Source organism: Ctenopharyngodon idella, chromosome 21 (genome assembly GCF_019924925.1).
Source record: "Ctenopharyngodon idella isolate HZGC_01 chromosome 21, HZGC01, whole genome shotgun sequence".
NCBI classification, from domain to species: Eukaryota; Metazoa; Chordata; class Actinopteri; order Cypriniformes; family Xenocyprididae; genus Ctenopharyngodon; species Ctenopharyngodon idella.
In genome coordinates, this window is record NC_067240.1 from 4,055,224 (window position 1) to 4,078,043 (window position 22,820).

General features: G+C 36.3%; 3 protein-coding genes and 1 long non-coding RNA gene across 15 annotated transcripts in view; 2 read left to right on the plus strand and 2 right to left on the minus strand.

Moving 5' to 3' along the window:
- The window catches only part of LOC127503778 (long neurotoxin homolog TA-bm16-like), an 85,061-nt gene that overhangs the window by 40,113 nt on the left and 22,128 nt on the right, over positions 1-22,820 (plus strand). The window lies entirely within an intron of this gene.
- On the plus strand, positions 3,121-4,015 carry LOC127503794 (uncharacterized). The gene is made up of 3 exons (XR_007927216.1): positions 3,121-3,137; positions 3,223-3,347; positions 3,430-4,015. It is a non-coding gene; the product is annotated as an uncharacterized LOC127503794 (long non-coding RNA).
- On the minus strand, positions 4,141-12,395 carry LOC127503750 (uncharacterized). Of its 11 annotated transcripts, none has more exons than XM_051877857.1 (6): positions 11,569-11,888; positions 11,425-11,492; positions 8,887-11,350; positions 4,842-4,915; positions 4,701-4,768; positions 4,141-4,482 (listed from the first exon to the last, which is right to left on the minus strand). In XM_051877857.1, the coding sequence occupies exon 3, from the start codon at positions 10,568-10,570 to the stop codon at positions 9,509-9,511; it is 1,062 nt and encodes a 353-aa protein (XP_051733817.1). In that variant the 5' UTR covers positions 10,571-11,350; positions 11,425-11,492; positions 11,569-11,888; the 3' UTR covers positions 4,141-4,482; positions 4,701-4,768; positions 4,842-4,915; positions 8,887-9,508. The 11 variants fall into 11 exon arrangements, with proteins under 11 accessions (XP_051733817.1, XP_051733818.1, XP_051733823.1 ...); XM_051877863.1 differs by lacking the exon at positions 4,141-4,482 and adding an exon at positions 11,895-12,395 and having other exon boundaries at positions 4,680-4,915; positions 11,569-11,642; positions 11,748-11,781; XM_051877859.1 differs by lacking the exon at positions 4,141-4,482 and adding an exon at positions 11,895-12,395 and having other exon boundaries at positions 4,680-4,915; positions 11,569-11,642; positions 11,721-11,781.
- On the minus strand, positions 14,266-16,033 carry LOC127503769 (CD59 glycoprotein-like). Its single transcript, XM_051877891.1, has 5 exons — positions 15,884-16,033; positions 15,676-15,795; positions 15,235-15,366; positions 14,929-15,036; positions 14,266-14,793 (listed from the first exon to the last, which is right to left on the minus strand). Exons 1-5 carry the CDS (start codon positions 15,930-15,932, stop codon positions 14,639-14,641), a joined length of 564 nt encoding a protein of 187 aa, XP_051733851.1. The 5' UTR covers positions 15,933-16,033; the 3' UTR covers positions 14,266-14,638.

Genomic DNA, 22,820 nt, shown 5'->3' on the forward strand with positions numbered 1-22,820 from the left:
CCTCCACAGCCACGTCGGTAAGGCTCACATTTCCTTTGTCAACACCAAACTACACATTTGTCCTGTTTTCTCATAATATACTGGATTTTATGTAAAATTGTATCTAAAGTAACACAATTGCACATTTACTTGGATCTGTCACATTTTGTTTTTTTTTACTTTAACAAAAGCAACCTATTTGGAAATCACTAGTCTCAAAGTACTAATCAGTTATAATAGATTAAAGGTATAGTCCATCCAAAAATGAAAATTCTGTCATCATTTACTCACCCGACTTCTTTTCTTTTGTGAAGAAGAACATTGGGAACCAGTGGAACCAATATTGTTGCCCACTGACTTCCATTTTATGAAAAATATCCTGACACATTTTTCAAAATATGTCCCATGAAATAATTAGTCATACAACTTTGAAATAAAATACGGGCATCAGAATTTTTATTTTTAATGAAATATCCCTTTAAAATGGACCCTCAAAAAAGCACATCCTGTTTTCGACAACAAAAACAGGTTGTATTTAGTTAACAGTAAAATACAGTTTCGAGAAATAAATAATTATTAATAAATATTTCTCTCTCTCACACACACATTTATATATATTTTTATAAAGCATACATCATGTCTGTTCTTTGACCATACGTTGCACTAAAAAACAACCTACTTTCGTATCATGAGTTTTATAATGGTAGCCTATGTGAAATCATCCAAAATTTTATGATCCATAATGTTGTGTTAATTGTGTTTAAGATTTGAAAATATTATTCATTTTACAAGTACACATACAATGATACCATTTCAGATCTTCAACATTATAGGGCAGGGTTTCCCAAACGTTTTTGTTAGCCAAACTCTGTTGACCTAAAGAGTCCACCTGAGATTAATAAAGTTAGTATTTCAGTAATTTAACAACACACTTTCATGTTCACAGTTCTCTGATGTTGGTTAATGGTGACGTGCATGTAAACAAATTAAATATGTCATATTTTTTAGTGTTTCATTTGGATTGTTTTTATTTTTACAGTTGTATGCTTTTCATCAACTCTAATAAAACAAAATTTAGTGAATGTCTGCTGTCTGAGATGATTAAAATAGGGTCTTGGCACTCAATGAGAACAGCCTTTATGTATATCCAAATCACACACTGCCAGAGCTACCAGTGACTTCAGCACTCACATCCAGTCTGAAACAGACAGTAGCTTTACATGATGATGATATGCATCACAAAAGCAAAATGAAGCTTTTGAAAAATAATATAATAATATTCTTGGGTAACACTTTAGATTACAGCCCGGAAAGTACTGCGTAATTACAACGAATTTACACCGTAACTTTCGATAATCATAGTGTACCTATAAAGTAAGTACGTGTAAAACATTTTCCTCAGGTATGTAGCTTATGTAGCTTGTTAACAGGAACACTGGCTATATACGAAATAAACCAGAAATTAAGGATGACTCACAACAGGCTAGCTTATAAACATTTTAATAGGGCACAAGTAATAAACTGTACTAGACGAACATGGGTTAGGCTGTTCGCTCATTGTTTGCTCTGCTGTGTCCCTACATATATCCGAGCATGGCCGCGAGATAAAAAAAATCACAATAACCTTTTATACTTTTTTTTTTCCACATTAAATCTCTCAAGATCTCAGCAGAGAATGATTCAACTCTAAAAACAGCATTATCAGCTATATTTACTACAAACCACTTTGACTTAATCTATAAAAGTTATTTTTAAGAATTAACAGGGGTTTAGTGACTATCTCCAGCATAATGGTGACCCACAAAATGAATGAATTAAACAAACAGACCTCTCCTACATATCATCTTGTAAAAAAACACATAAAAACACTTCAGTTTAATATTTACTCTTCTTATCAGCACAGACGATTTATCATACTACACAATACATTCATTGTTTTGAAAATGTCAACTGTTGCAGTTAATGCTTAACATTTAATCTTCATTTCCATTTCGAAATAATCCATTAACCCCTTAACTGTCACGTCCCGTTAGCCAGACGCCTCCCAACCAGCACACCCATATAGGCCCCACATGGGTTAGCCCAGATGAAATGAACACTACTCAGTATGAACACTACAGGCTGTTAAATGTAACACTGAATTGGTGTTGGAGTTAATGAGATAATTAGATGATAACGAGCAGAATCACTGAAGGACAGAGGAACAACAAGAACTACGACTTCAGCCACAGCCTTAGATGAAATCAACTGAAGATAAAAGACATTAAATCTCTCAAGATCTGATTGCACAACTCCACAAACAGCATTACCAGCTTCACCTATTACTAACCAGATTGACTTTATTTCTGACATCTATAAAAGTTGTTATTGAGAATTACCAGAGGTTTAGATGTTGATGATTTGTTGAAAATAAGTTTTGTTTGATGTCACCATTATCAAGGTCAGCGTTTGCTTTAGTTAGGCAGTTTTACTCTTGACTTTAGTGTTTTTCTGGCTGTTGTAGCTGTTTGTTATGGCAAGAAAGACAAATGTGATCAGCTGCTTTATGATAAGAATATAATTGTCATATAGTGGCTTAATTCACTGACCTAATGACTGAGCTTTATATAATCAAAATGTTATTAAGTTTGTTATTAGGACCAGTGAATTAAGCCACTACACAATGATTATATCTTAATTATGAAGCAGCCACAGCATCAGATCATGTTTTCTCTTGTTTTTTTGTTTTTTTTTGTTTTTTTTGCTATAACAAACTCAGTTACAGCAACCAGAGAAACTTTCACGTTACAAAGACAAGTCAAACTACCCAACTTAAGTAAACACTGATCACCATGATGGTGACATAAAAAACAAACAAATTTCAATAAAACTAACCCTTTCATTTATTCCATTATTTCTCTTGTGGTCCTAGTGAAACAAATGAGAAGAATTGTTCGTGTTAAAGTTGTTTTTTAAAGTTGGTGCTTGAAGTACGTTAGTCTAAAGCTGTGTGGTGTTAGTGTGGTGAAATTCAGTTATTTCTGTGGGTTTGCTGCTGTCTGGTTGACCACACCCTCTATGTAATTATGGTGTCCTAGTCAGGTGAGTGTATATATAAAGCATATAAAGGCGAGGGTGTTGCGTCATATTCATCCGGAGTTCGTTGCATTGGACGAGGGGTATGTATTTATTGGCGTTTTCAATCTAGATTGTCGGTGTTTTACACTTTAATAGTGATTTCAACAGTTTGTTGTCTGCTACTAGTAATCTTCGTGAAGCTGGCGTTTGAGCTTTGCGGGTGACGCCTGTTTGGGTGATTGCTGCTGCTGCTTGTATGCGATCTATTAAAGTAAGGGTTGCTGGATAGATGATGTGGTTCGCATTATCTGGTATGTATGTACAACCCACTCTTGTCTCTCTAGCACGCATAAAGGCGTATTAGTGTGGGTTATAACTTTTTCTGTGTCCTAGGTGTTTGAACCGTCCTGTGAGCGTGCCTGCTTTTGTGCTCCCGGCTCTGCATGGCTTATAGCAGGGACTACAGCATGATTTGCAATTTCAACACTGCTGTTTTGCTTTTACATGATATTTAATTAATCTGTTTTGCCTTAATATTGCATTCACTATTATGTTTGGTATTCATTAATTTTTGTTTTGCTTGAATTTATGTTTTGCATGTAAGTCTTGTGTTTGCAGTCAGTTGATTTAGTTGCTTTGTATTCATTACTTCGTTTTGCTTTAATGTATGTTTTGTATTTAAGTCTTACATTTGTTTGGTTTGCATTCATTATTTTTGGATTTGCATTTAAGTTTGTTGCATTATTACTGTTTGTTTTGCAGTCGAGCATTCTGTTTGGTATTTAATAATTTAATAATATGTGGTTTTGTGCATGTGTGGGTATTCAGTAGTACGGGCCTTATTGAATCCCGGCGTATTCTTGTCTTTTTTGTTGTTGTTGTTGTTTTGTATGTATTTCATGGCAGCTTGTTGCACTTGTTGTGTATAATCTTAATTTGTATTAATTAAATTTTATTTCAAGGTATTCATGTCTCTGGGTTATTTTGTGAGAAGGCGAACCTGTGGGTCTTTCCCGAGTGGCGTAGTCGCGACTGTGAATTAGAATAGTTTCAAAGTTGATGAAACCCACCACAAATGGGTGAATAACTGGCCACAGACTGTAGTGAAAATGTATTGCTTGTACAAGCTTTTATTCACATTAGTAAATACCAAATTTTGTATAAAAACCATTAAATGTTTAAAACACTGGGACACATCATTCAGCAAGGAGAAACAAAAACAAAACAAATTTATGACAAACCACAGGGCTCCAACAGGGTACAACCATACGTGTGTAGAAAAATAGAGCCACTACTTGCAATGCACACTCCAAATGCAGCACAAAATCCACGGCACTCAAGAGGATAAATAAATCACCAGGAATCACAAAGGAATGCCCACCACCTCACCAGTGCCAGTCACACCCTTGGAGGAGACCCTGCAGCTGCCACGGAAATAATGAAAAACTAAAGAGAAAAAAAACAAAGAAAAAAATATCAATTGAAAATATACAATCATATGAATACACAATATCAAAAAAAGAAAATTAAGGTAATTCACCAGAAAAAAAAAAGAAGAAAACAAATAGTAACAATAGTCGTGCTAATCCTGCAAAATAAAAACATTTTATTAATAACTGAAATACACATTTGCATAAATCAAATTATTTAATCTAATCAAATACCTTTAAATTAACTGGATTTAAGAAAAGGGAAGAATAAATCAACCAGACGGTTCTTCTTTAAAAGAAACCTACAAAACAAACTTTCATGAAAACAACCACCTTCAAACATATAATAAATAAAAACTAAATAATACTTGTTACCTAATTCGATTAAACTCATTCAACACTCTGAAGACTGCATCACCAGGCCAATCACCATCAACACACAAGGGCTTCTGAAATGCAACAACAAGATAAAACGACTTTCTGCCCACCCAAATTAACCTACTATTATCTTTACATAAACCCATTACCTCGATAAAACAAATACATACGACTACCTTATACCCTGCATTCAAATCACATAAAGGTGACCTAGAGACCCAAACCATTGTAAGCATGAGCAGCATGAAATATAAGTGTCTCATTGCTCAAAACAGGCACAGCCCTCAATTAAAACATTAAAGTAACTATTAAGACCAAATTACCTGATGCAAGCTCACGCTTATTTCCAGAGTCAATAAATGAATGAAACGAGGACGCGCTATACTTCCGTGCGTCTTTTTATAGCACGCCAACCGCGTAATGACGCAATTCTTATAATTGCCCCAAAGACTTATGGGAATTGTAGTGCCAAACCCATACGTCACCCGGTTACACCCATCCCCCCCAAAAAAAAAAAAGAATCGACGCCCCGGCGATAAATCATTTTCAAACCCATGGCCTAAACAAACAACTTTGGGGACTATTGGGTGGCCTTATCACAGGGAGAGCTATCTGGTCATTAATGCACACAGATTGAGGGAGATGATATGGGTTCCGATGACATCCTGCAGTTGATCTCTGGGTGCGTCTTGGTTCCCCATTACACTGTGAAGCTGGTAACACACTACTTTGACTCCTACCTGAACCAGACAAGACATTTCCTGTACATTCATCATGTGAATGTACCTCCTCTGTTGACTGGGATACCATTAAAATGAGGTCTTCATTTGGTTTGAGCTCTTCATCTCTCATATGAGGGGGCAACCCTGGATCCTCTGTAGCATTACAGACCGGACGCAACTCACAACGATGTATTCGTTTAACTTGCCCACTCCCATCCGCCGGACATATGGAATACACTGGACCTAAACCATCTGGGCTCTGCACAATCCTATAAAGGGTAGGATCCCAAACATCCTGAATTTTATTCCTACCTCTTACCTTGTGAGATCTTCGATACACCAACTGACCCTCTTGCAGAGAATCACAATTCACCTTTTCATTGTTAAATCGAGCCCGTTGAGCTGCAGCAGCTTGCAGGCGAGCTCTAGCACCTTTGAAAACTTGTTCCAAATTTTCTTTATGTTGTACTATCCAAGGTTCTCCAGTAAGATCAAGATTATCCTGCCCCAAAATGAAGTCAATTGGCAACTGAGGCTCCTCCCCAAACATAAGAACATATGGAGAATAACCAGTTGACTGATGTTCTGTAGTGTTGTAAGCAAACACAAGTTGTGAAAGAAAATCTGGCCAATGGTACTTCTTTTCAGCAGGAAGGGTTCGCAATAAATCATGCATTGTCCTATTAAATCTCTCGCATTGACCATTTCCTTGGGGCCTATATGGTGTTGTACGTGTTTTGACAATGCCATATATTTTACACAATTCCTGGATAATTCTACTCTCAAAGCATCGACCTTGATCAGAGTGAATTTGCCTTGGCAACCCAAACAAATGGAACCAACGCTCAACCAATACTCGTGCCACAGTCTGTGCGGTCTGATCTTTTGTTGGTATAGCTTGGGTAAACTTCGAAAAGACATCTGTCATGACTAAAACATTTTCTGTTCCATTGGAAGAAGGTTCCAATAATGTAAAGTCAATGGCCAAGATGTCTAGTGGCCTTTCTGCTCTGAGGTGACCCATAAAGCTCCGAACTTTTGGTCGAACCTCCTTTGCTAAAGTACAACGCTGACATTGTTTGCACCAGTCCTCAATAAACTTATACATCCCAGGCCAGTAACAGCGTGTCCTGACCAGACTAGCAGTCCGCTCCACCCCCTGATGGCCATGATCGTTATGCAAGTTACTCAAAACCTCTTCCCTTAGGGTCTGAGGTAGTACGACCTGGCGAAACTCCTTAAATCCATCTTGGGCTTGAAACCGTCGATACAGGACACCATCCATTTTCATTAGCCTTTTCCACTGACGGACTAACTCAATCACTGTAGGGGACTCAAAACTCCTCTCTTTTCGTGTAGGGGGTCTCTGACGATCCCAATACACAAGAAACCGACCAATCACTGGATCTGTTCCTTGCAACTCCCGAAGGCTTGTTTTAGACTGAAGGGGAAGAGCAGAAATGGTTTCAACAGTCAATGCAGACTCATGAGTATTAGCACATTTTCTTACCGTTTCTGGAATAGATGTTGTCACCGAAATCTCTGTCATCAAAGCTGCATACTGTCTGGACAGTGCGTCCGCATTGCCATTAGATCGTCCTGGCTTATACTTTACCTCCAAATCAAAAGCTGTCCGACCCAACGTTGTTCCAATGCTCCAAGCTTGGCTGTCTGATAATGGCTTAAAGGATTATTATCAGTGTAAACAGTACATTTGTGTCCCAACAAATAGTCTCTAAACTTATCAGCTACAGCCCATTTTAAAGCTAGAAACTCCAATTTCATTGAACTATAATTCTTCATATTTCGCTCCGATGGTCGTAGGCCTCGACTTGCAAAAGCAATAGGTCTAAGTTTACCCTGATGATCTTGTGACAAAACAGCTCCCAATCCTTGATGGCTTGCATCCACTTCCAACACAAAGGGTCTACTAAAATCTGCATAGGCCAAGACAGGAGCACTTGTCAACAACCCTTTCAGTGTTTGAAATGCATACTCGCAATCCTCCGTCCAACTTTCCTTCAAGCACATCTTTGATGACACTGCCTTTTTGATTACGGCTAACTTCCGCCACCAGCCGATTCAAAGGCCCTGCAACACCAGAAAAACCCTTAATGAAGCGCCGATAATAACTGGCAAATCCTAGAAAAGACCGGAGTTCTTGCACATTCCCCGGTCGTCTCCAGTTCGCCACAGTTGCCACCTTATCAGGATCAGTTCCCACTCCTGCAGCAGAGACAACATGACCCAAATAATGAACCTCCGAACGAAAGAAACAGCACTTACTAAGTTTAATCTTAAGATTTTGTTGTCGTAGATGATTTAGTACCATTTCCAGGCGCTGCAGATGCTGATCTATAGAAGAAGAAAAAATGATCACATCATCCAAATACAACAACAAGGATTGGAAACTCTGGTCACCAAAAATTCTCTCCATTAATCGCTGAAAAGTGCTTGGTGCATTGCACAATCCAAACGGCATCCTATTGAACTCAAAAAGACCAAAAGGCGTACAAAAAGCAGTTTTATACTTATCCTCTTCCGCTACTGGAACTTGATTATAGCCACTAGCCAAGTCAAGTGTTGAAAACCATTTAGCACCAGACAACGCATCCAGAGACTCTTCTATCCTTGGTAAAGGGAAAGCATCCTTACGAGTTTTAGCGTTCACTTGGCGATAATCAACACACATTCGAAGAGAGCCATCCTTTTTAACCAGTACTATAGGGGAGGCATAAGGACTGCAACTCTCCCTAATGACTTGACCATCCAACAGCTGCTTAATATGAGCTTTAACAGCCTCAAACTGACTTGGGGGAAGTCTACGGTAGCGCTGGCGCACTGGAATATCATCTAAAAGAGGAATACGATGTTCAATCAAGGAAGTGCATCCTAGGTCACCCTCATGTTTTGCAAAAACATCACTATATCGGGCTAAAAGGTCCTTAACTAGCCCCTGTTCAGCTTCAGAGAGTCCTGGTAATTCTAGTTCAATATCAGATTCTGATATAGAAGTACACACCTGAGACTGAACTAAAACAGTATGAGTGTTATCCATTTTTTTAAAACAAAAACTCTGGTCCTGTGAAGGAATCACTTCAACCCTAACCACTGTTCCTAATCTAGTCCTTGATTGCAAACTTACAGGAATAGTACTAACATTCACCACAGGGACAAAGACCAGGCCTTGTTTTAAATGAAGCAAAGCAGGGGAAATCAAAACACCCGACGGTAACCCATTGCCTCCCAATTCCTCTGGTTCCAATAATGCAACTGTATTATCATACCCAAAACCTTTTGGACAAAGGGCAGGTACTAACCTTAACGTGCCTGCTGGAATCTGCAATGGGTAGTCAGTCTGCACTCTCACATGGCCAATAAACCCAGCTGTATGGGCATTTTCTGCTCTCTGGCATTCCAATAGAGCATCCCTCCATCCCGGCTCTGCTTGTTTAACGGAAGATGCTGAAAACAACGCTGAACCATACTGTTCGAATAGCTCATGATAACATTGGCTTATAACATTCATACCCAACAACCCTGGGGTAAGCGCCCTACCTCGATGTAACACACCCTTGCCTGGATCTTTAACTACCAGGACACCTCTTCTTGGAATAGTGTGTCCCAGCACTAACATATCAATCTCAAAATATCCTATATATGGGATTTCAAGACCATTCGCAGCTTTCAACTGAAGCCAACTACATTCTTTAAGGGCCTCTTCACCCAATGATTTAAAATGGCTATGAAAAAAAGATTCGGTTATCGTAGTCACCATAGAACCAGTGTCCAAAAGGCAAGGAACAATAACTTTCCCCATTTGAACAGTTACCGTTGGACACTGACCAACCATACGCTGTAAAACAGATGGACACACTGGGACAGATGCGTTTGAGCCGTTACTACCCCATTCCGTTGTCTGGCTCATGACAGCAGGGGGTACTAGTTTAAAGGCTCTTCAGCAGAAATTTCACTGACATTAGCTGTTGGTGGCATAAAACTGGTATCAATGGGCCAAGGCTGTCGACAGTATCTGGCAATATGACCAAGCTTATTACAGCGCAAGCACCTTCGAGTGTTCGTTCTAGGAGAAATAGGGGAACTGTTCTCAGACTTAGGCTTAAGGTCATTAAGACACTTATTAATAGCATCTATCTGTTTTTGTTGACTTTTAAGCATGTCTTTAATTTCATTCAACTCAGATGATTCTCCAAACTGGTTCATTTTTCCATCAAACTGGACTACTCTGCCTTGAGTTCTATTACACCATGGTTGTGGCACCGATGTAACTGTCACCATTTCCCCTTCCTCCATCCACCTAATTGCTTCACCCCTTACATCTAGTAAGGAACAAGAAGGCTTTTGCCTCACAAATCGTTTAAGTTCACGTCGCAGAGTAACATCTCTGACATGCTCTACGAACTGATCTCGTAGTACCTGATCAGCATTAGGAACGCTTCCTGGGTTACGGCTTAAAACTACCTCCATTAAGGACATTAAAGAATGGGAAAATTCTGTCAAAGACTCCCCCTCATGCTGCTTACGCTCATAAAATTTCTGTTGTAACTGGACAAAAGTCTGTTTACCATGATACATATTCCTTAAAATATTAAAAATGTGTTCTGGTTTTTCCCTCTCAACAACAGGACGAAGCTTTATCTCCATCCTTGCTTCCCCCCCCAAATGATCCAGTAAAAACAATACTTGTTCCCTGTCTGACCAACCTCTACCTTCAATACACATAGTGGCCTCCTCAATCCACTCCTCCAAACTCAAAGATGATGAATCAGAATGTCCATAGAAACGTGGGCACTTTCTCTCTCTAGGGACATACAACACCCTGTTGAAAGACATTGGAGGAGTATTAATATTAGTGGAGGATGATGGATTTAAAACATGACCACTGGATGTTGATTCCCGACTTCTCAGTTGGTCATTCAATGCCTGTAAGGTACGCAGCTGTTCGCGCAGGTCCATTAGTTCTTGCTGCACATCTTCAGACATACTGGGAAGTTCAAAGGGAAGTCAGAATATGCAACAGAGAAAGGCTTCTAGGGTAGTCAAGACAGCTGCCTTCTTGCACGACTATTGTTACTAGTACAATTACCTATTACTTACCAACAACAAATGATGAAAAACCCAAAATAAAATCCACACACTACAGTGGCCAAAAAACAAAAAAAAACAAAACAAAACAAAAAAAACCAAATGAGATCTTTTTTTTTTTTTCCTTGACCCTGCCGACTACGCCAAATTGAAACCCACCACAAATGGGTGAATAACTGGCCACAGACTGTAGTGAAAATGTATTGCTTGTACAAGCTTTTATTCACATTAGTAAATACCAAATTTTGTATAAAAACCATTAAATGTTTAAAACACTGGGACACATCATTCAGCAAGGAGAAACAAAAACAAAACAAATTTATGACAAACCACAGGGCTCCAACAGGGTACAACCATACGTGTGTAGAAAAATAGAGCCACTACTTGCAATGCACACTCCAAATGCAGCACAAAATCCACGGCACTCAAGAGGATAAATAAATCACCAGGAATCACAAAGGAATGCCCACCACCTCACCAGTGCCAGTCACACCCTTGGAGGAGACCCTGCAGCTGCCACGGAAATAATGAAAAACTAAAGAGAAAAAAAACAAAGAAAAAAATATCAATTGAAAATATACAATCATATGAATACACAATATCAAAAAAAGAAAATTAAGGTAATTCACCAGAAAAAAAAAGAAAAGAAAACAAATAGTAACAATAGTCGTGCTAATCCTGCAAAATAAAAACCTTTTATTAATAACAAATACACATTTGCATAAATCAAATTATTTAATCTAATCAAATACCTTTAAATTAACTGGATTTAAGAAAAGGGAAGAATAAATCAACCAGACGGTTCTTCTTTAAAAGAAACCTACAAAACAAACTTTCATGAAAACAACCACCTTCAAACATATAATAAATAAAAACTAAATAATACTTGTTGTTACCTAATTCGATTAAACTCATTCAACACTCTGAAGACTGCATCACCAGGCCAATCACCATCAACACACAAGGGCTTCTGAAATGCAACAACAAGATAAAACGACTTTCTGCCCACCCAAATTAACCTACTATTATCTTTACATAAACCCATTACCTCGATAAAACAAATACATACGACTACCTTATACCCTGCATTCAAATCACATAAAGGTGACCTAGAGACCCAAACCATTGTAAGCATGAGCAGCATGAAATATAAGTGTCTCATTGCTCAAAACAGGCACAGCCCTCAATTAAAACATTAAAGTAACTATTAAGACCAAATTACCTGATGCAAGCTCACGCTTATTTCCAGAGTCAATAAATGAATGAAACGAGGACGCGCTATACTTCCGTGCGTCTTTTTATAGCACGCCAACCGCGTAATGACGCAATTCTTATAATTGCCCCAAAGACTTATGGGAATTGTAGTGCCAAACCCATACGTCACCCGGTTACATTGAGTAATAATTTCTTTAACTCTTTATAACATCAACGCCACGTCACATTAGGAAATATTATAGACTGTTAATAATTTTAAGAATGGGCCTATAATTCATTGTACAATAGACCTAAAAAAAAGTTTAAAACACTTTCAAAGTGGAGCTGATAGCCTATATCTTTTTCCTCACAGCACGTCAGTTATGCGGTGATGTGCCGAAATTATTGCGGGGCAAATTTACATAATATTATTTGATAATAAAAAATAACCCAATAGTAATAATACACTAAAGAGTGTAATGGGCCTATATTAATTGGAAATGCAAAATTCTCTTTAATATTGCCAATATTTGATGCTTTTGACAATATCTTTGGCTATTGTCGATAGCAAGATATAGTATAGACTTTCTCTCTTGTGGCATACTGAAAGCATTGTATTTTGTTTGGTTTAATAATTAACACTACATTTGCGAGTATGACTCTCACTCGGCTTGTGAATGAGTATAACTTGCACACAGCCACTTCAAAACTGTTCGCAAGCTTCTATTTTGATTTTAGCTGTCATTTGTTGAAATAAATACAAAAAATAAATCATAATCATAATAATACAGTGTGTCGGTGTCTGTAGGCTAATAGACTGTAATAAAGGGTGTCTGTCCGCTGAATGCCCCTCCGATTCTCCTCCGTGGTCATATGGGAAATATTTACAAAGAAAACATTAAAACTACAGTTACATTTACACCCTTCCAACAAAGAAATGATCGACTTCTGTCAGCTTGTTGAACACATTCTTTTTTTTTATTTGGACATTTTCTACCATATGATGGCTGAAGCAGCAGCGCGTGACACTGTTTTCACGGTAACCAGATCAACATTGTAAACGGAATTCTACAAAACTGAAGTGAAAACAGCAAATGATCATGCAATGGGATAAAATATCTTCTCTTCCCTGCAACCGATACCATGAAGAATGTGATTATTTAACCAAGTCAAAAACAAAAAAGGTAAGCGGGTATCCATATTCATTTCAGTATCGGCAGACGCAAAACGCTATAGAAGGTGACAACTTTTAAAGTTAAAAAACGATATGTTACGTAAACGATAAAAGCTCATTGTGGTTTCTCGGTTTGATAGATTTGAGCAACCATAAACGACGCCAAACAAAGGAATTTTGAGTTTGTGATAGGATTCCTATATAGAAAAATCACTGCTTGCCCTCCAGCCGCATTTTGCGTGCAGCAATGACGTCATGTGCAAACATCCTTGATGCCTTCCTGCCTTGAAATGTGTCCTCCGAAGGCAGCATTTTCCAGTTTTCGGACGCAGCCACGGTGTTTGACCAGAGCCTTAAAGGGATAATTCACCCAAAAAATTTGGTTGGGAAGCAGGCTAGAACAGACTGCGGGTGAAATATCCAAGGCTATTTTTTAAATATCAAATAATGTTTAATGTTTATAATATTTATAATATTTTATTTACGTCATTTCTGAATTTTAAATGACTGTTGTTGCTAGCTGCTAAGGCTGATGTGTTATCTTACTTGTGAAACATTCATCCTTATTTTTGTAATTTTGTTTTTAAAGTTTATTTTTATTCATTAATTTATTTATTTTTAATTTTGTAATGTTTTGTTTAACAGGCAGTGATTTCAATAAATCTGAGAGTAGGCTATTGATTTGAAACTAACAATCAAATCAATCACTGTTGTTTTTTAATACTTGTTCTTGTATTTTTGTTATTCATGTTGAAATATTGAATATTGTTTAACAACATTGTCTATTTTGTATTTTTTTCCAAGTCTTTATAGTAATCGTTTGTAATAAGATAGCCTACAAAAATCCTGCACTTCACTTCAAGACAAACAACAAAACACAGAACAATTATTCAAGTGAAGGAAAATCTTGCAAATGACAAAAGGTAAGTAATAAAAGTAAAGTCTTCTTTCCTATTTCTTTTTAGTAATAATTATAAATGTAAGAAATAAGTTAGAGTAGTGCATCCACTTGAGTTTGATAGTCTATTATGAGTCACACTGTTTTCCTAAACCTAAGAAATCAAAAGTAAAAGCACAGAATGACATTCCAGAATATTATGTTTATAGATTATAATTACTGAATTTGTGTTTATCTTTAAAGTTGTTGTTAATAATTGTGAAAATAAATATTACAGTAAATATTATAATAATATAGTGAAATAAAACTTGCACATAGTCCTTAATCTCCAGGAGAAAGTGAGTAAATAGTTTTAATACATTTTTTTTATTATGCTTGTAAACAATAGATGACAATAACATACAACTTTGTATATAATAGCTACACAATATATATCAAGAATATATTCAATGTCATCAGAATACAGGAAAGTAAAAGAAAAAGTTAACAATGATTGATAAGAAACATAACAAAGGAAAGATAAGAAAAGCTAGAAAAAAAAAAACGAGAGTAAGATTAATTTTTTGTGGTGGCGATGTACTTCTTAGACGTTGGTGTCACAAGTCTGTGGTGGCAACGTACCCCTTCTCTCACATAAAAGTACACAACTGTCTCCTTCAGTAGGTTATCCACAGCATGATCGACTCGCCATAGAATTGTGCTAGAGCTCCCATCTCTGGTTGACACTCTGAGCACCATTACACAGGTTCCCCTTACAACATGCGAAGCTCGCAACACCAAGATCAAATTCTATGCCATCACAAAGTGATTTAGAGGCACAGCCTTTTAGCACCGTTGACTGGCCTCCAAAAGTTGCTGATGAAAAGAAAGAAAACAAAGGTTACTTCAGTCTAAGTGGGACGTTGGTATATGTGATCTGTGTCAAATGTTTAAACCTAAGAGAGTTTAAAAGATCATGACTTTAATCTTCTTAATTTTTCAAATTCTCACATGTTATTTGAATGCAGTGGTCTTCGTCCCCTGAACAGATCAATGTGTTTGTGCAGCTCTGAATATCACAGGAGTAACATGTCTTTCCATTGGGGATGTCAGAGGGATCTACAGGAGGAAAACAGGTATTATTTTAATAACATTTTCGGTATAAAATAAATCTCCTTTAGCTGCTCCATTCAGTCAGTTCATGAAAAAAAGCCACATCCTTGTGTTTTATTTCCTGATTGAATGTCATTTGGAAGTAAAATGAGTGTTGACTTTAAAGAAGATAGTTATTTGCACATGATCATTGAAGGACAATACCTGGAGCATCTTGGAGGTTACACTTGTCTGTGTCACAGCAGGAAGTAGTTGTCTTTATATATCCTAAGTTCAAGGACCCACTTTGACAGGCAAAAGCACAATCTTTAGTCTTCACTTTACCACTAACCTCACCTAAAAAACATGAATGATACAGGAAAGACCAGTTACACTGCACATTATTTAGATGGAAAATTTAATTATAAATATGTCAAAATGTAGCATGTTTCTCATTTCAAACATTTAAAAAAAAAAAAAAAAAAAAACAGAAAATCATAACAATCTGAGAGAAAATAAATTAAATATCAGAAATATATGTGCATTATTCTGTGATTGAAATCATAAATTCTGCCAGAAAAACGAGTAGCTGTTCCGTTGCAGCACCAGAAAATAGTGGCAGCATCAGTCAAATATAACAGTAAATTTCAATCATATTGGACTTACCAAATTTTGATACTCCTGTTGAACTCATGCACTGAGAATATCCACTATGACAAGTTTGTACCGTTTGATCTGCACAAGAACCGTTCAGACCCTTGCACTCATAACAGCTGAGAGAGTGTCCTGTAGTAATAAAACAGACAGTGAGAGAGAACATCTAATGATCTGTATTAGTAATCAAAAACATCACAAACACTATTTGTCTCTGTACCTGCAGTGAAAAGAATGAAGAGAAGAAAAACTGAGATTTGCAGATCCATCTTTGATCAGGAGGTGAATGTAATTATGCACCTGTTTCAGTGCCCATTATATAGCTTATCAAAAGGGGAGGATCTTCATGAGAAAATGAAAGTAGGCACATCTTGAAACAGAAAGAGATTTTTAATTTTTACCCTTGAAGAACACACCCACACACACCCACAAACACACACACACATATATATATATATATATATATATATATAAAATATACACACACACACACACTGTTAAACCTTGCTGTAAAAAACTGCCAAATTCTGACAGTAACAAACCATTTTCCATTAAAACAGGGATATACTGTAGAAAGCAATGCATTCTGGGTAATATTTGTCATTTTCGAGAAAGTAGCCTACAGGAATATACTGTGAGTTAACAGCTCTCAAAGTCGACACTCTGAGGCTGTTCCAAATCACACCCTATACCCTCATTCACTATTCCCTACATTAGTTCACTAATATAGTACATTTGAGAGAGTGAATTAAAAAGAAGTGAGTGAATTCAGACACTGATGAACACCTGATAAGCAGAATCACTGAAGGACAGAGAAACAAGACCAGAAAAAAGAGAAGCAACACAAGAACTACAGCTGACTTCAGCCACACTGAGTGTGAAACCAGTTTACAAACCAGTTTGACATTATTTCTTTCATACATGTACAGAAGTTTCTGTTGAGAATGAACAGATTCGGATGTTGATGTTTTATTGAAAATAAAAATTTATTTAAATTTTCAGTAACCATTGTGGTGACCAGTGTCTGCTTTAGTTGGGCTCTTGACTCTTTAACGTTAGCTTTCTTTGGCTGCTGTAACTGAGTGTTTATAAAACACATTTGTTACGGCAGGAAAAAGCCAACATGAAGTTGATCAGGTCTTTTGGCTGTTGTGATGATGCTGTAATCATCTTGGACTTGTCTAATTCACTGATCTCTTTCTGTGTCTAGTCTTTGATTTAATGGGTATTTTATGTTTATTGATTATACTATGTCTGTGATTCAACACATAAAAACAACAATGTTTCAGTAATCAGTAGAAGAATATTGAAGTTGTATAGTGCATAAAATATTAGCTCCTTCATAACTTGGACAGCCGAGACATCAACAATCAGAATATGAATCTCAACAATGGTGACATTCAAAAGTTTAATGTCGCAATGCATGCTGGGTGCCAGCATAATACAAAACTCCCAGCATGCATTGCAGCATGAATAAATTTTACAGCTGAATGGTCCTTTTTTATTGCCACCATTGTTGAGATTGATGTTCTGATTTTTGATATCTGTGTGTCTAAATAATGCTGTTTTTTTTGGTTCATGGTGTTTAAAAAAAAAAAAAAATTTTTAACTGATTGTTGTTGGAGCTCTTGCTGTAGTTTCACAGTGATGATAATGTAAGATTTTAGTCTGTTAATAGTGTAACAAAGGATTAAACACAGTATGAGTTCAATGAATCAAGAGACTATGTGACGGTTATATCTTCATCAACACATACCTATCAGCACTCAATGATTTTTTTTTTTTTTTTCTTCCAGTCACAGTCCTCTCTGGCGGCAATAGTTTTTTATAGGGTATAGAGCAGAATTTAATTTATTAATCCATGAAAATATGATAAATCCGGCTACTCTCTGTGAAGGCGCGCACTCATTTCAAATGTCAATCCACTGAAACACGGCATGTCGCAATCTGTGATGAAGCAGGTGAGAACCAATGAGCGTTCGATATCAGTGCCGTAAACCATGTCGTAACGCTTCTCGAGAGTGGCACTACTTTCAAATTTGAATCATAATGAGCGCGAGCTTTGACTGTGACTGTCGCTGTTGCTGAGAATGAAGATGAAGATCGATGGATAAAGGGCTGAATTTGGATCTGTTCCTTACAAACATATGGATTCTAAAGATTTGGAGTACAGCGAACAAATAAAATTGATGTGATTTGTGAATTTATGTTGTGCTTTGGTGTATCTTATGGTTGTATTGTCAGTCGCTGCATAGGAGAAAACGCCTTCTGTGTCTCACAGCAAACAAACTAAATATTACAAAATGGTTAAACAATTACAGAAATTTTATTCATAAGGTTTCAAATTGTAGTCTTGTTTAACATTATGTAATCCTCCGAAATGAGCAGCACAAGTCACGAACAGAAATGTTATTTCATATTAAGTAGATGAGTAAACTGCTTTCAATAAATTCGACTAAAAACATCGTTAAATCATTAAAGCCATGATATTTAATATTAATACATGGGAATTCATATACATTCACACTTTACGTTACATGATTTACGTTTTTTTTTTTTTTTTTGCTGTTAATACGTAAGTATTTTTACGTTTTAGTGCTATAAATACGTCAATGTTGTACGTTTTTGTGTGTATGAAAACGTAAGTAAATGTAGGTGTGGTAGAACCACAATTTACGTAAAAATACACACGTTTTCTCATGAGATCACGTTGCAAGACCACACACAGGATGCTTGCTGCAATAGAAACTTAATTATACTAGGGACAGTTCACACAAAATGACATTTTTCATATTTTTTTCCAAACCTGTATTACTTTCTTGTGAAACAAAAAGAGAATAATAGTGGTGGAGGGATGCAAAAAAAAAAAAAAAACTGTTGAGAAACCATAGGTGAGTCAGCTATATATAGGCCAACATTTTCTTTATAAACTTTCTAAATGTTACAAACAAACTTTGTTAATAAAACAATTTAAACCACTGTGTCGATTTGACTCTGACAACCTATAAAACAACCTATATTATTAAAAATATTTTATTGTTACTTAATATTTTGTTATCCCTCTGATGCACATCTTAACAAATATAATTTAGGAATGACATATCAATAGTTATTATATATGGATGTGATGTTAAAAGAAACAAATATTTTCATAATTTGTTTATAAGATATTGAAATTCTTTACCAACACAGATTGTCTAATAAACTGCTGATATATATTTTGTAACTGATATTAAAAATAAAATGTAACGGAAAACCAAATCCTATGATGGGTAGTGGTCATTTTTATTCACAGGTTGTAAACTTAACACAAAGGACCATATTAACTTGATGACCTGTTTTAAGTATTTCAAAGTATTCCAAAGTATTTAGATTAAGTTACTAAACTTGAGTAATGTAATGAAATACGTTACAAATTACTTTTTAAAGCATGTATTTTGGAATCTGTAGTGAAATACATTTTAAAAGTAACCTTCCCAGCTCATATATATAGTTGTTGTTTTGTATCGATTATCTTTGAACTGATTGTGTAATTGGCATGATACTTTGATCTTTTTAAAACTTTGATCTTTTTAGTGCTTGCAAATGTGATTAAAATGATTAAACTCACTCTGATGTGTTCCAGGGTCATTAAAGATTTTGTCTTTTACAGTGTCTAAAGTCTGATCATTAATGATTTCAGAGAAAATGAAACTGTTTAAACAGGATGTTTAAACAGAATGAATCATGTGCATCCAGTTTGTATGTGTTGGTCATATATACTGAATTGCAGCTATTGTAATACTTTAGGGCAGTGGTTCCCGACCTTTTTTACGCCAAGGCCCCCCTCCTCTCCGAATCAATACTGCACAGCCCCCCCCCCCAAACACACACTTTTTTTTTTTACTTCACAAAAATATTTGTATTGTAGTGTTATTACTTTTTCTTTATTTTCTTTATTTCTTTAATGAAGAAACTCAAGAAGAAAACCTTCAGAATTATTTTTTGCAAACATACTTTGCAGACATTCTTTACAACTTAAAAGTACTTACTCTGCTTTAGGGTCAAAGATGAAAAGGGGGTTTCAAGCATCAAAAAAAAAAAAAAAAAAAATGTAATACAGCTTTAAAAAAAAATAAAAAATCTTGTAGAATGTACCCTGTTTAATTTTATATTTTTCTGAGCAAAAAAGAATGACTATACATTCTTATAGTACATTCATATATACATTCTTTTTTTTTTCTTTTTTTTTTTTTTAACCATGACACCTACTAAAATGTCATTCAGCGTAACAATTTTTATGTATCAGAAAATCGTATTGGGCATATTTAAAATAGGAATCATTTGATGACATATTAAAAGGCTCTATTTAAGGATCACAGTGCATCCCTCAAATACTAATTAATTGTAATTTTTAAATCTTTATACTTTGCTAATATCCTTCAATATAGAATCCTGAAACAACCTTAGAAGAATTCTCCATATGCAAAAAACATATTGGCCCGGTTTCACAGACAGGGCTTAGGCTAAGCCAGGATTAGGCCTTAGTTCAATTAGGGTTTTTAAGTAGACTTTTTCAATATACCCTAGAAAAAGACATTCCTGGTGTGCATCTTTAAATCTCGCCCCAAAAAATTTACTAGACATACATCTGAAAGCAGGAAACAATGTTTGAATATCATGCCAGTTTCATCTTCACATCTCAATGGAACAGAATATTTTTATATTTTTCTTTCAGTGTTTGTGCCCACTGACCAGACATAATTTCGACTTAACTTTGGCATTAATGTGAGCTCTTGTGTTTTAATAACACTGATTGCGGCCCCACTATCGACCATAAATATCAATTCAACATTTTTGATCCACAATCTTATTTGTGGTAATTGTTTGTAGGCATTATTATTCAAATGCCTTAGTGCCTACCTTCTGATGGTTTTCTAGTTGTCTTATTCGAGTTTCTAAGCACGCAAGCATTTCTTCATTAGCCGCTTTTCCACCGTCAGGCCGAACGGTTCTCATTGCACTACCATTCCATTCCGTGCCGATCCGGGCCGGCTGGTACCGTTTTCCACTGTGGGGCTGATAGCGGCCGCTCTCTGAATGTAATACAAAAACTTCAGTCGTTTCCTTGGTAACGCAACAGTTTACTGATGATGTAAGATGTAAATAGCGACCGCGTTATGGAGGATGATCAGATATTTCTTTTAATTTTATTATTAATTCGTGTTTACGTCGTTCAAATAGAGCGTTTAGCCAGCTACAGATAAACTGGTAGCCAGGCAACAGACAAGTGACCAATCCTGAGTGCCGACATCACTTAAGTGATTCTACCAGCACGATTCAGCACAGTTAGACAACAGTGCCGAGAACGGTTAGTAATCGTGCCGGGCTCAAGTGGAAACACAACTGTAACCGTTCCTCCTTACCATTCTAAGGGGCCGTTCACACAGAACGCGTTTTTGCGTCTAAAAACGCGAGACGCAGCGCTCAGGAATGGTTTTTAAAAAAGCGCAGCGTAGAACGCGAGGGTCTCGAGACGCGCTTTTGAGACGTGATGCAATAACGACAATAACGGAAATAACATAAATAGGCAAACAGCAGAATTGATAGAAACGAGTTCTGACATGGAAAAAAATAAGATAATAATGAGCGCCTCCTCCGCCATGTTGCCGTCAAATAAAACAGTTGTCATGCCAACTTGCTACTGTAAACAGAAGCTCGCAACGCTTGCCCCGCCTCCGAGTTCTTCTGATTGGTCCACTGTTTTGGAACTGACATTGATGAGCGGCGCTGCGTGTAAAAGTTGAAATTCTTTTAACTTGACACGGCGTCTTAAAAACGCGGCGCTCCTGCGAGGCACTGCAAAAGACGCGAGCGTAACGGTCATCCACGTCCGTCAAGTGCGTGTTTACATAGAAAAACAATGGGAAAGTAGCGCATTGGAATAGAAAAACACGTTCTGTGTGAACGGCCCCTAAGAAGCGTTCGGCCCGACGATGGAAAAGCGGCTATTGCTGTGAGCAAGGGAGTTAGTTATGCATTGTGTGTGTGTGTGTGTTCCAGTGTTCCAATTTTCAGGTGAAGTTGCTAAAGGTGGGTGGATTTGTTGCTAAAAGTTGCTAAATGAAGTTGTGATGTCATTGCTTTATGACGTCATCACGTAACCACGATGCAAAACTGCGTTATTGCATAGAATGCAATGCATATAAAAAATATGATTTGAAATATGTTAATTTAGATTTGTTCATAAAAAATAATATAAACATATATTTTATTTGTAAAAGTAATATAAACAACATATTTATGATAAGATATTTTTATTCTTAAATTCAACATTGAATTATTGAACAGTTACACATTTCTGAACAATTACATTTTATGTATTTTCTTATTAACTAGTAAATCTACACATTTTTAACAATTATAGTTTTAAGCAGTGTATTGGGTTTTAGTGTGCTATACACTCTAAGAAAGTCTGTAAAAATAGAGCACAGTTTACTGTGTTATTATGAAGGAATTATCATGTGATTAAATAGTGATTTACATGTTAAGTCAATGCAAAGATGCGAATAGACATCCTGCGGCACGAATTGAGCGTTTCGGGCGAATCGCGCAAGTTGAAAAATCTGAACTGTGGCGAATATTCGTGCCGCGTTAACCAATCAGGAGCTTGCTCTAGTAGTGTCGTGATTACGACGCAGTGAGACATCTGAAACAACAATGGAGGACAAAATCATCGTCGCTGTACGATACATCATTGTACTTTTATAGAAACAGGAATAAAAAGGATCTTGCTTGGAAGAAAGTGAGTGAGGAGGTCGAACAATCTGGTAAGTTGTAAAAAACGGTCTTTACCCAATTTGACCTATATATATATATATATACAGGTGCTGGTCATATAATTAGAATATCATCAAAAAGTTCATTTTTTTATTATAAATTATTTTTAAAAATGAAACTTTCATATATTCTAGATTACCTACATGTAAAGTAAAACATTTCAAAAGTTTTTTTTTTTTTTAAATTTGATGATTAGAGCGTACAGCTCATGAAAGTCCAAAATCCAGTATTTCAAAATATTAGAATATTTCCTAAGATCAATCAAAAAATGGATTTGCAAAATAGAAAAGTTCAAGTTCTTTAAAGTATGTTCTTTTGTGCACTCAATACTTGATCGG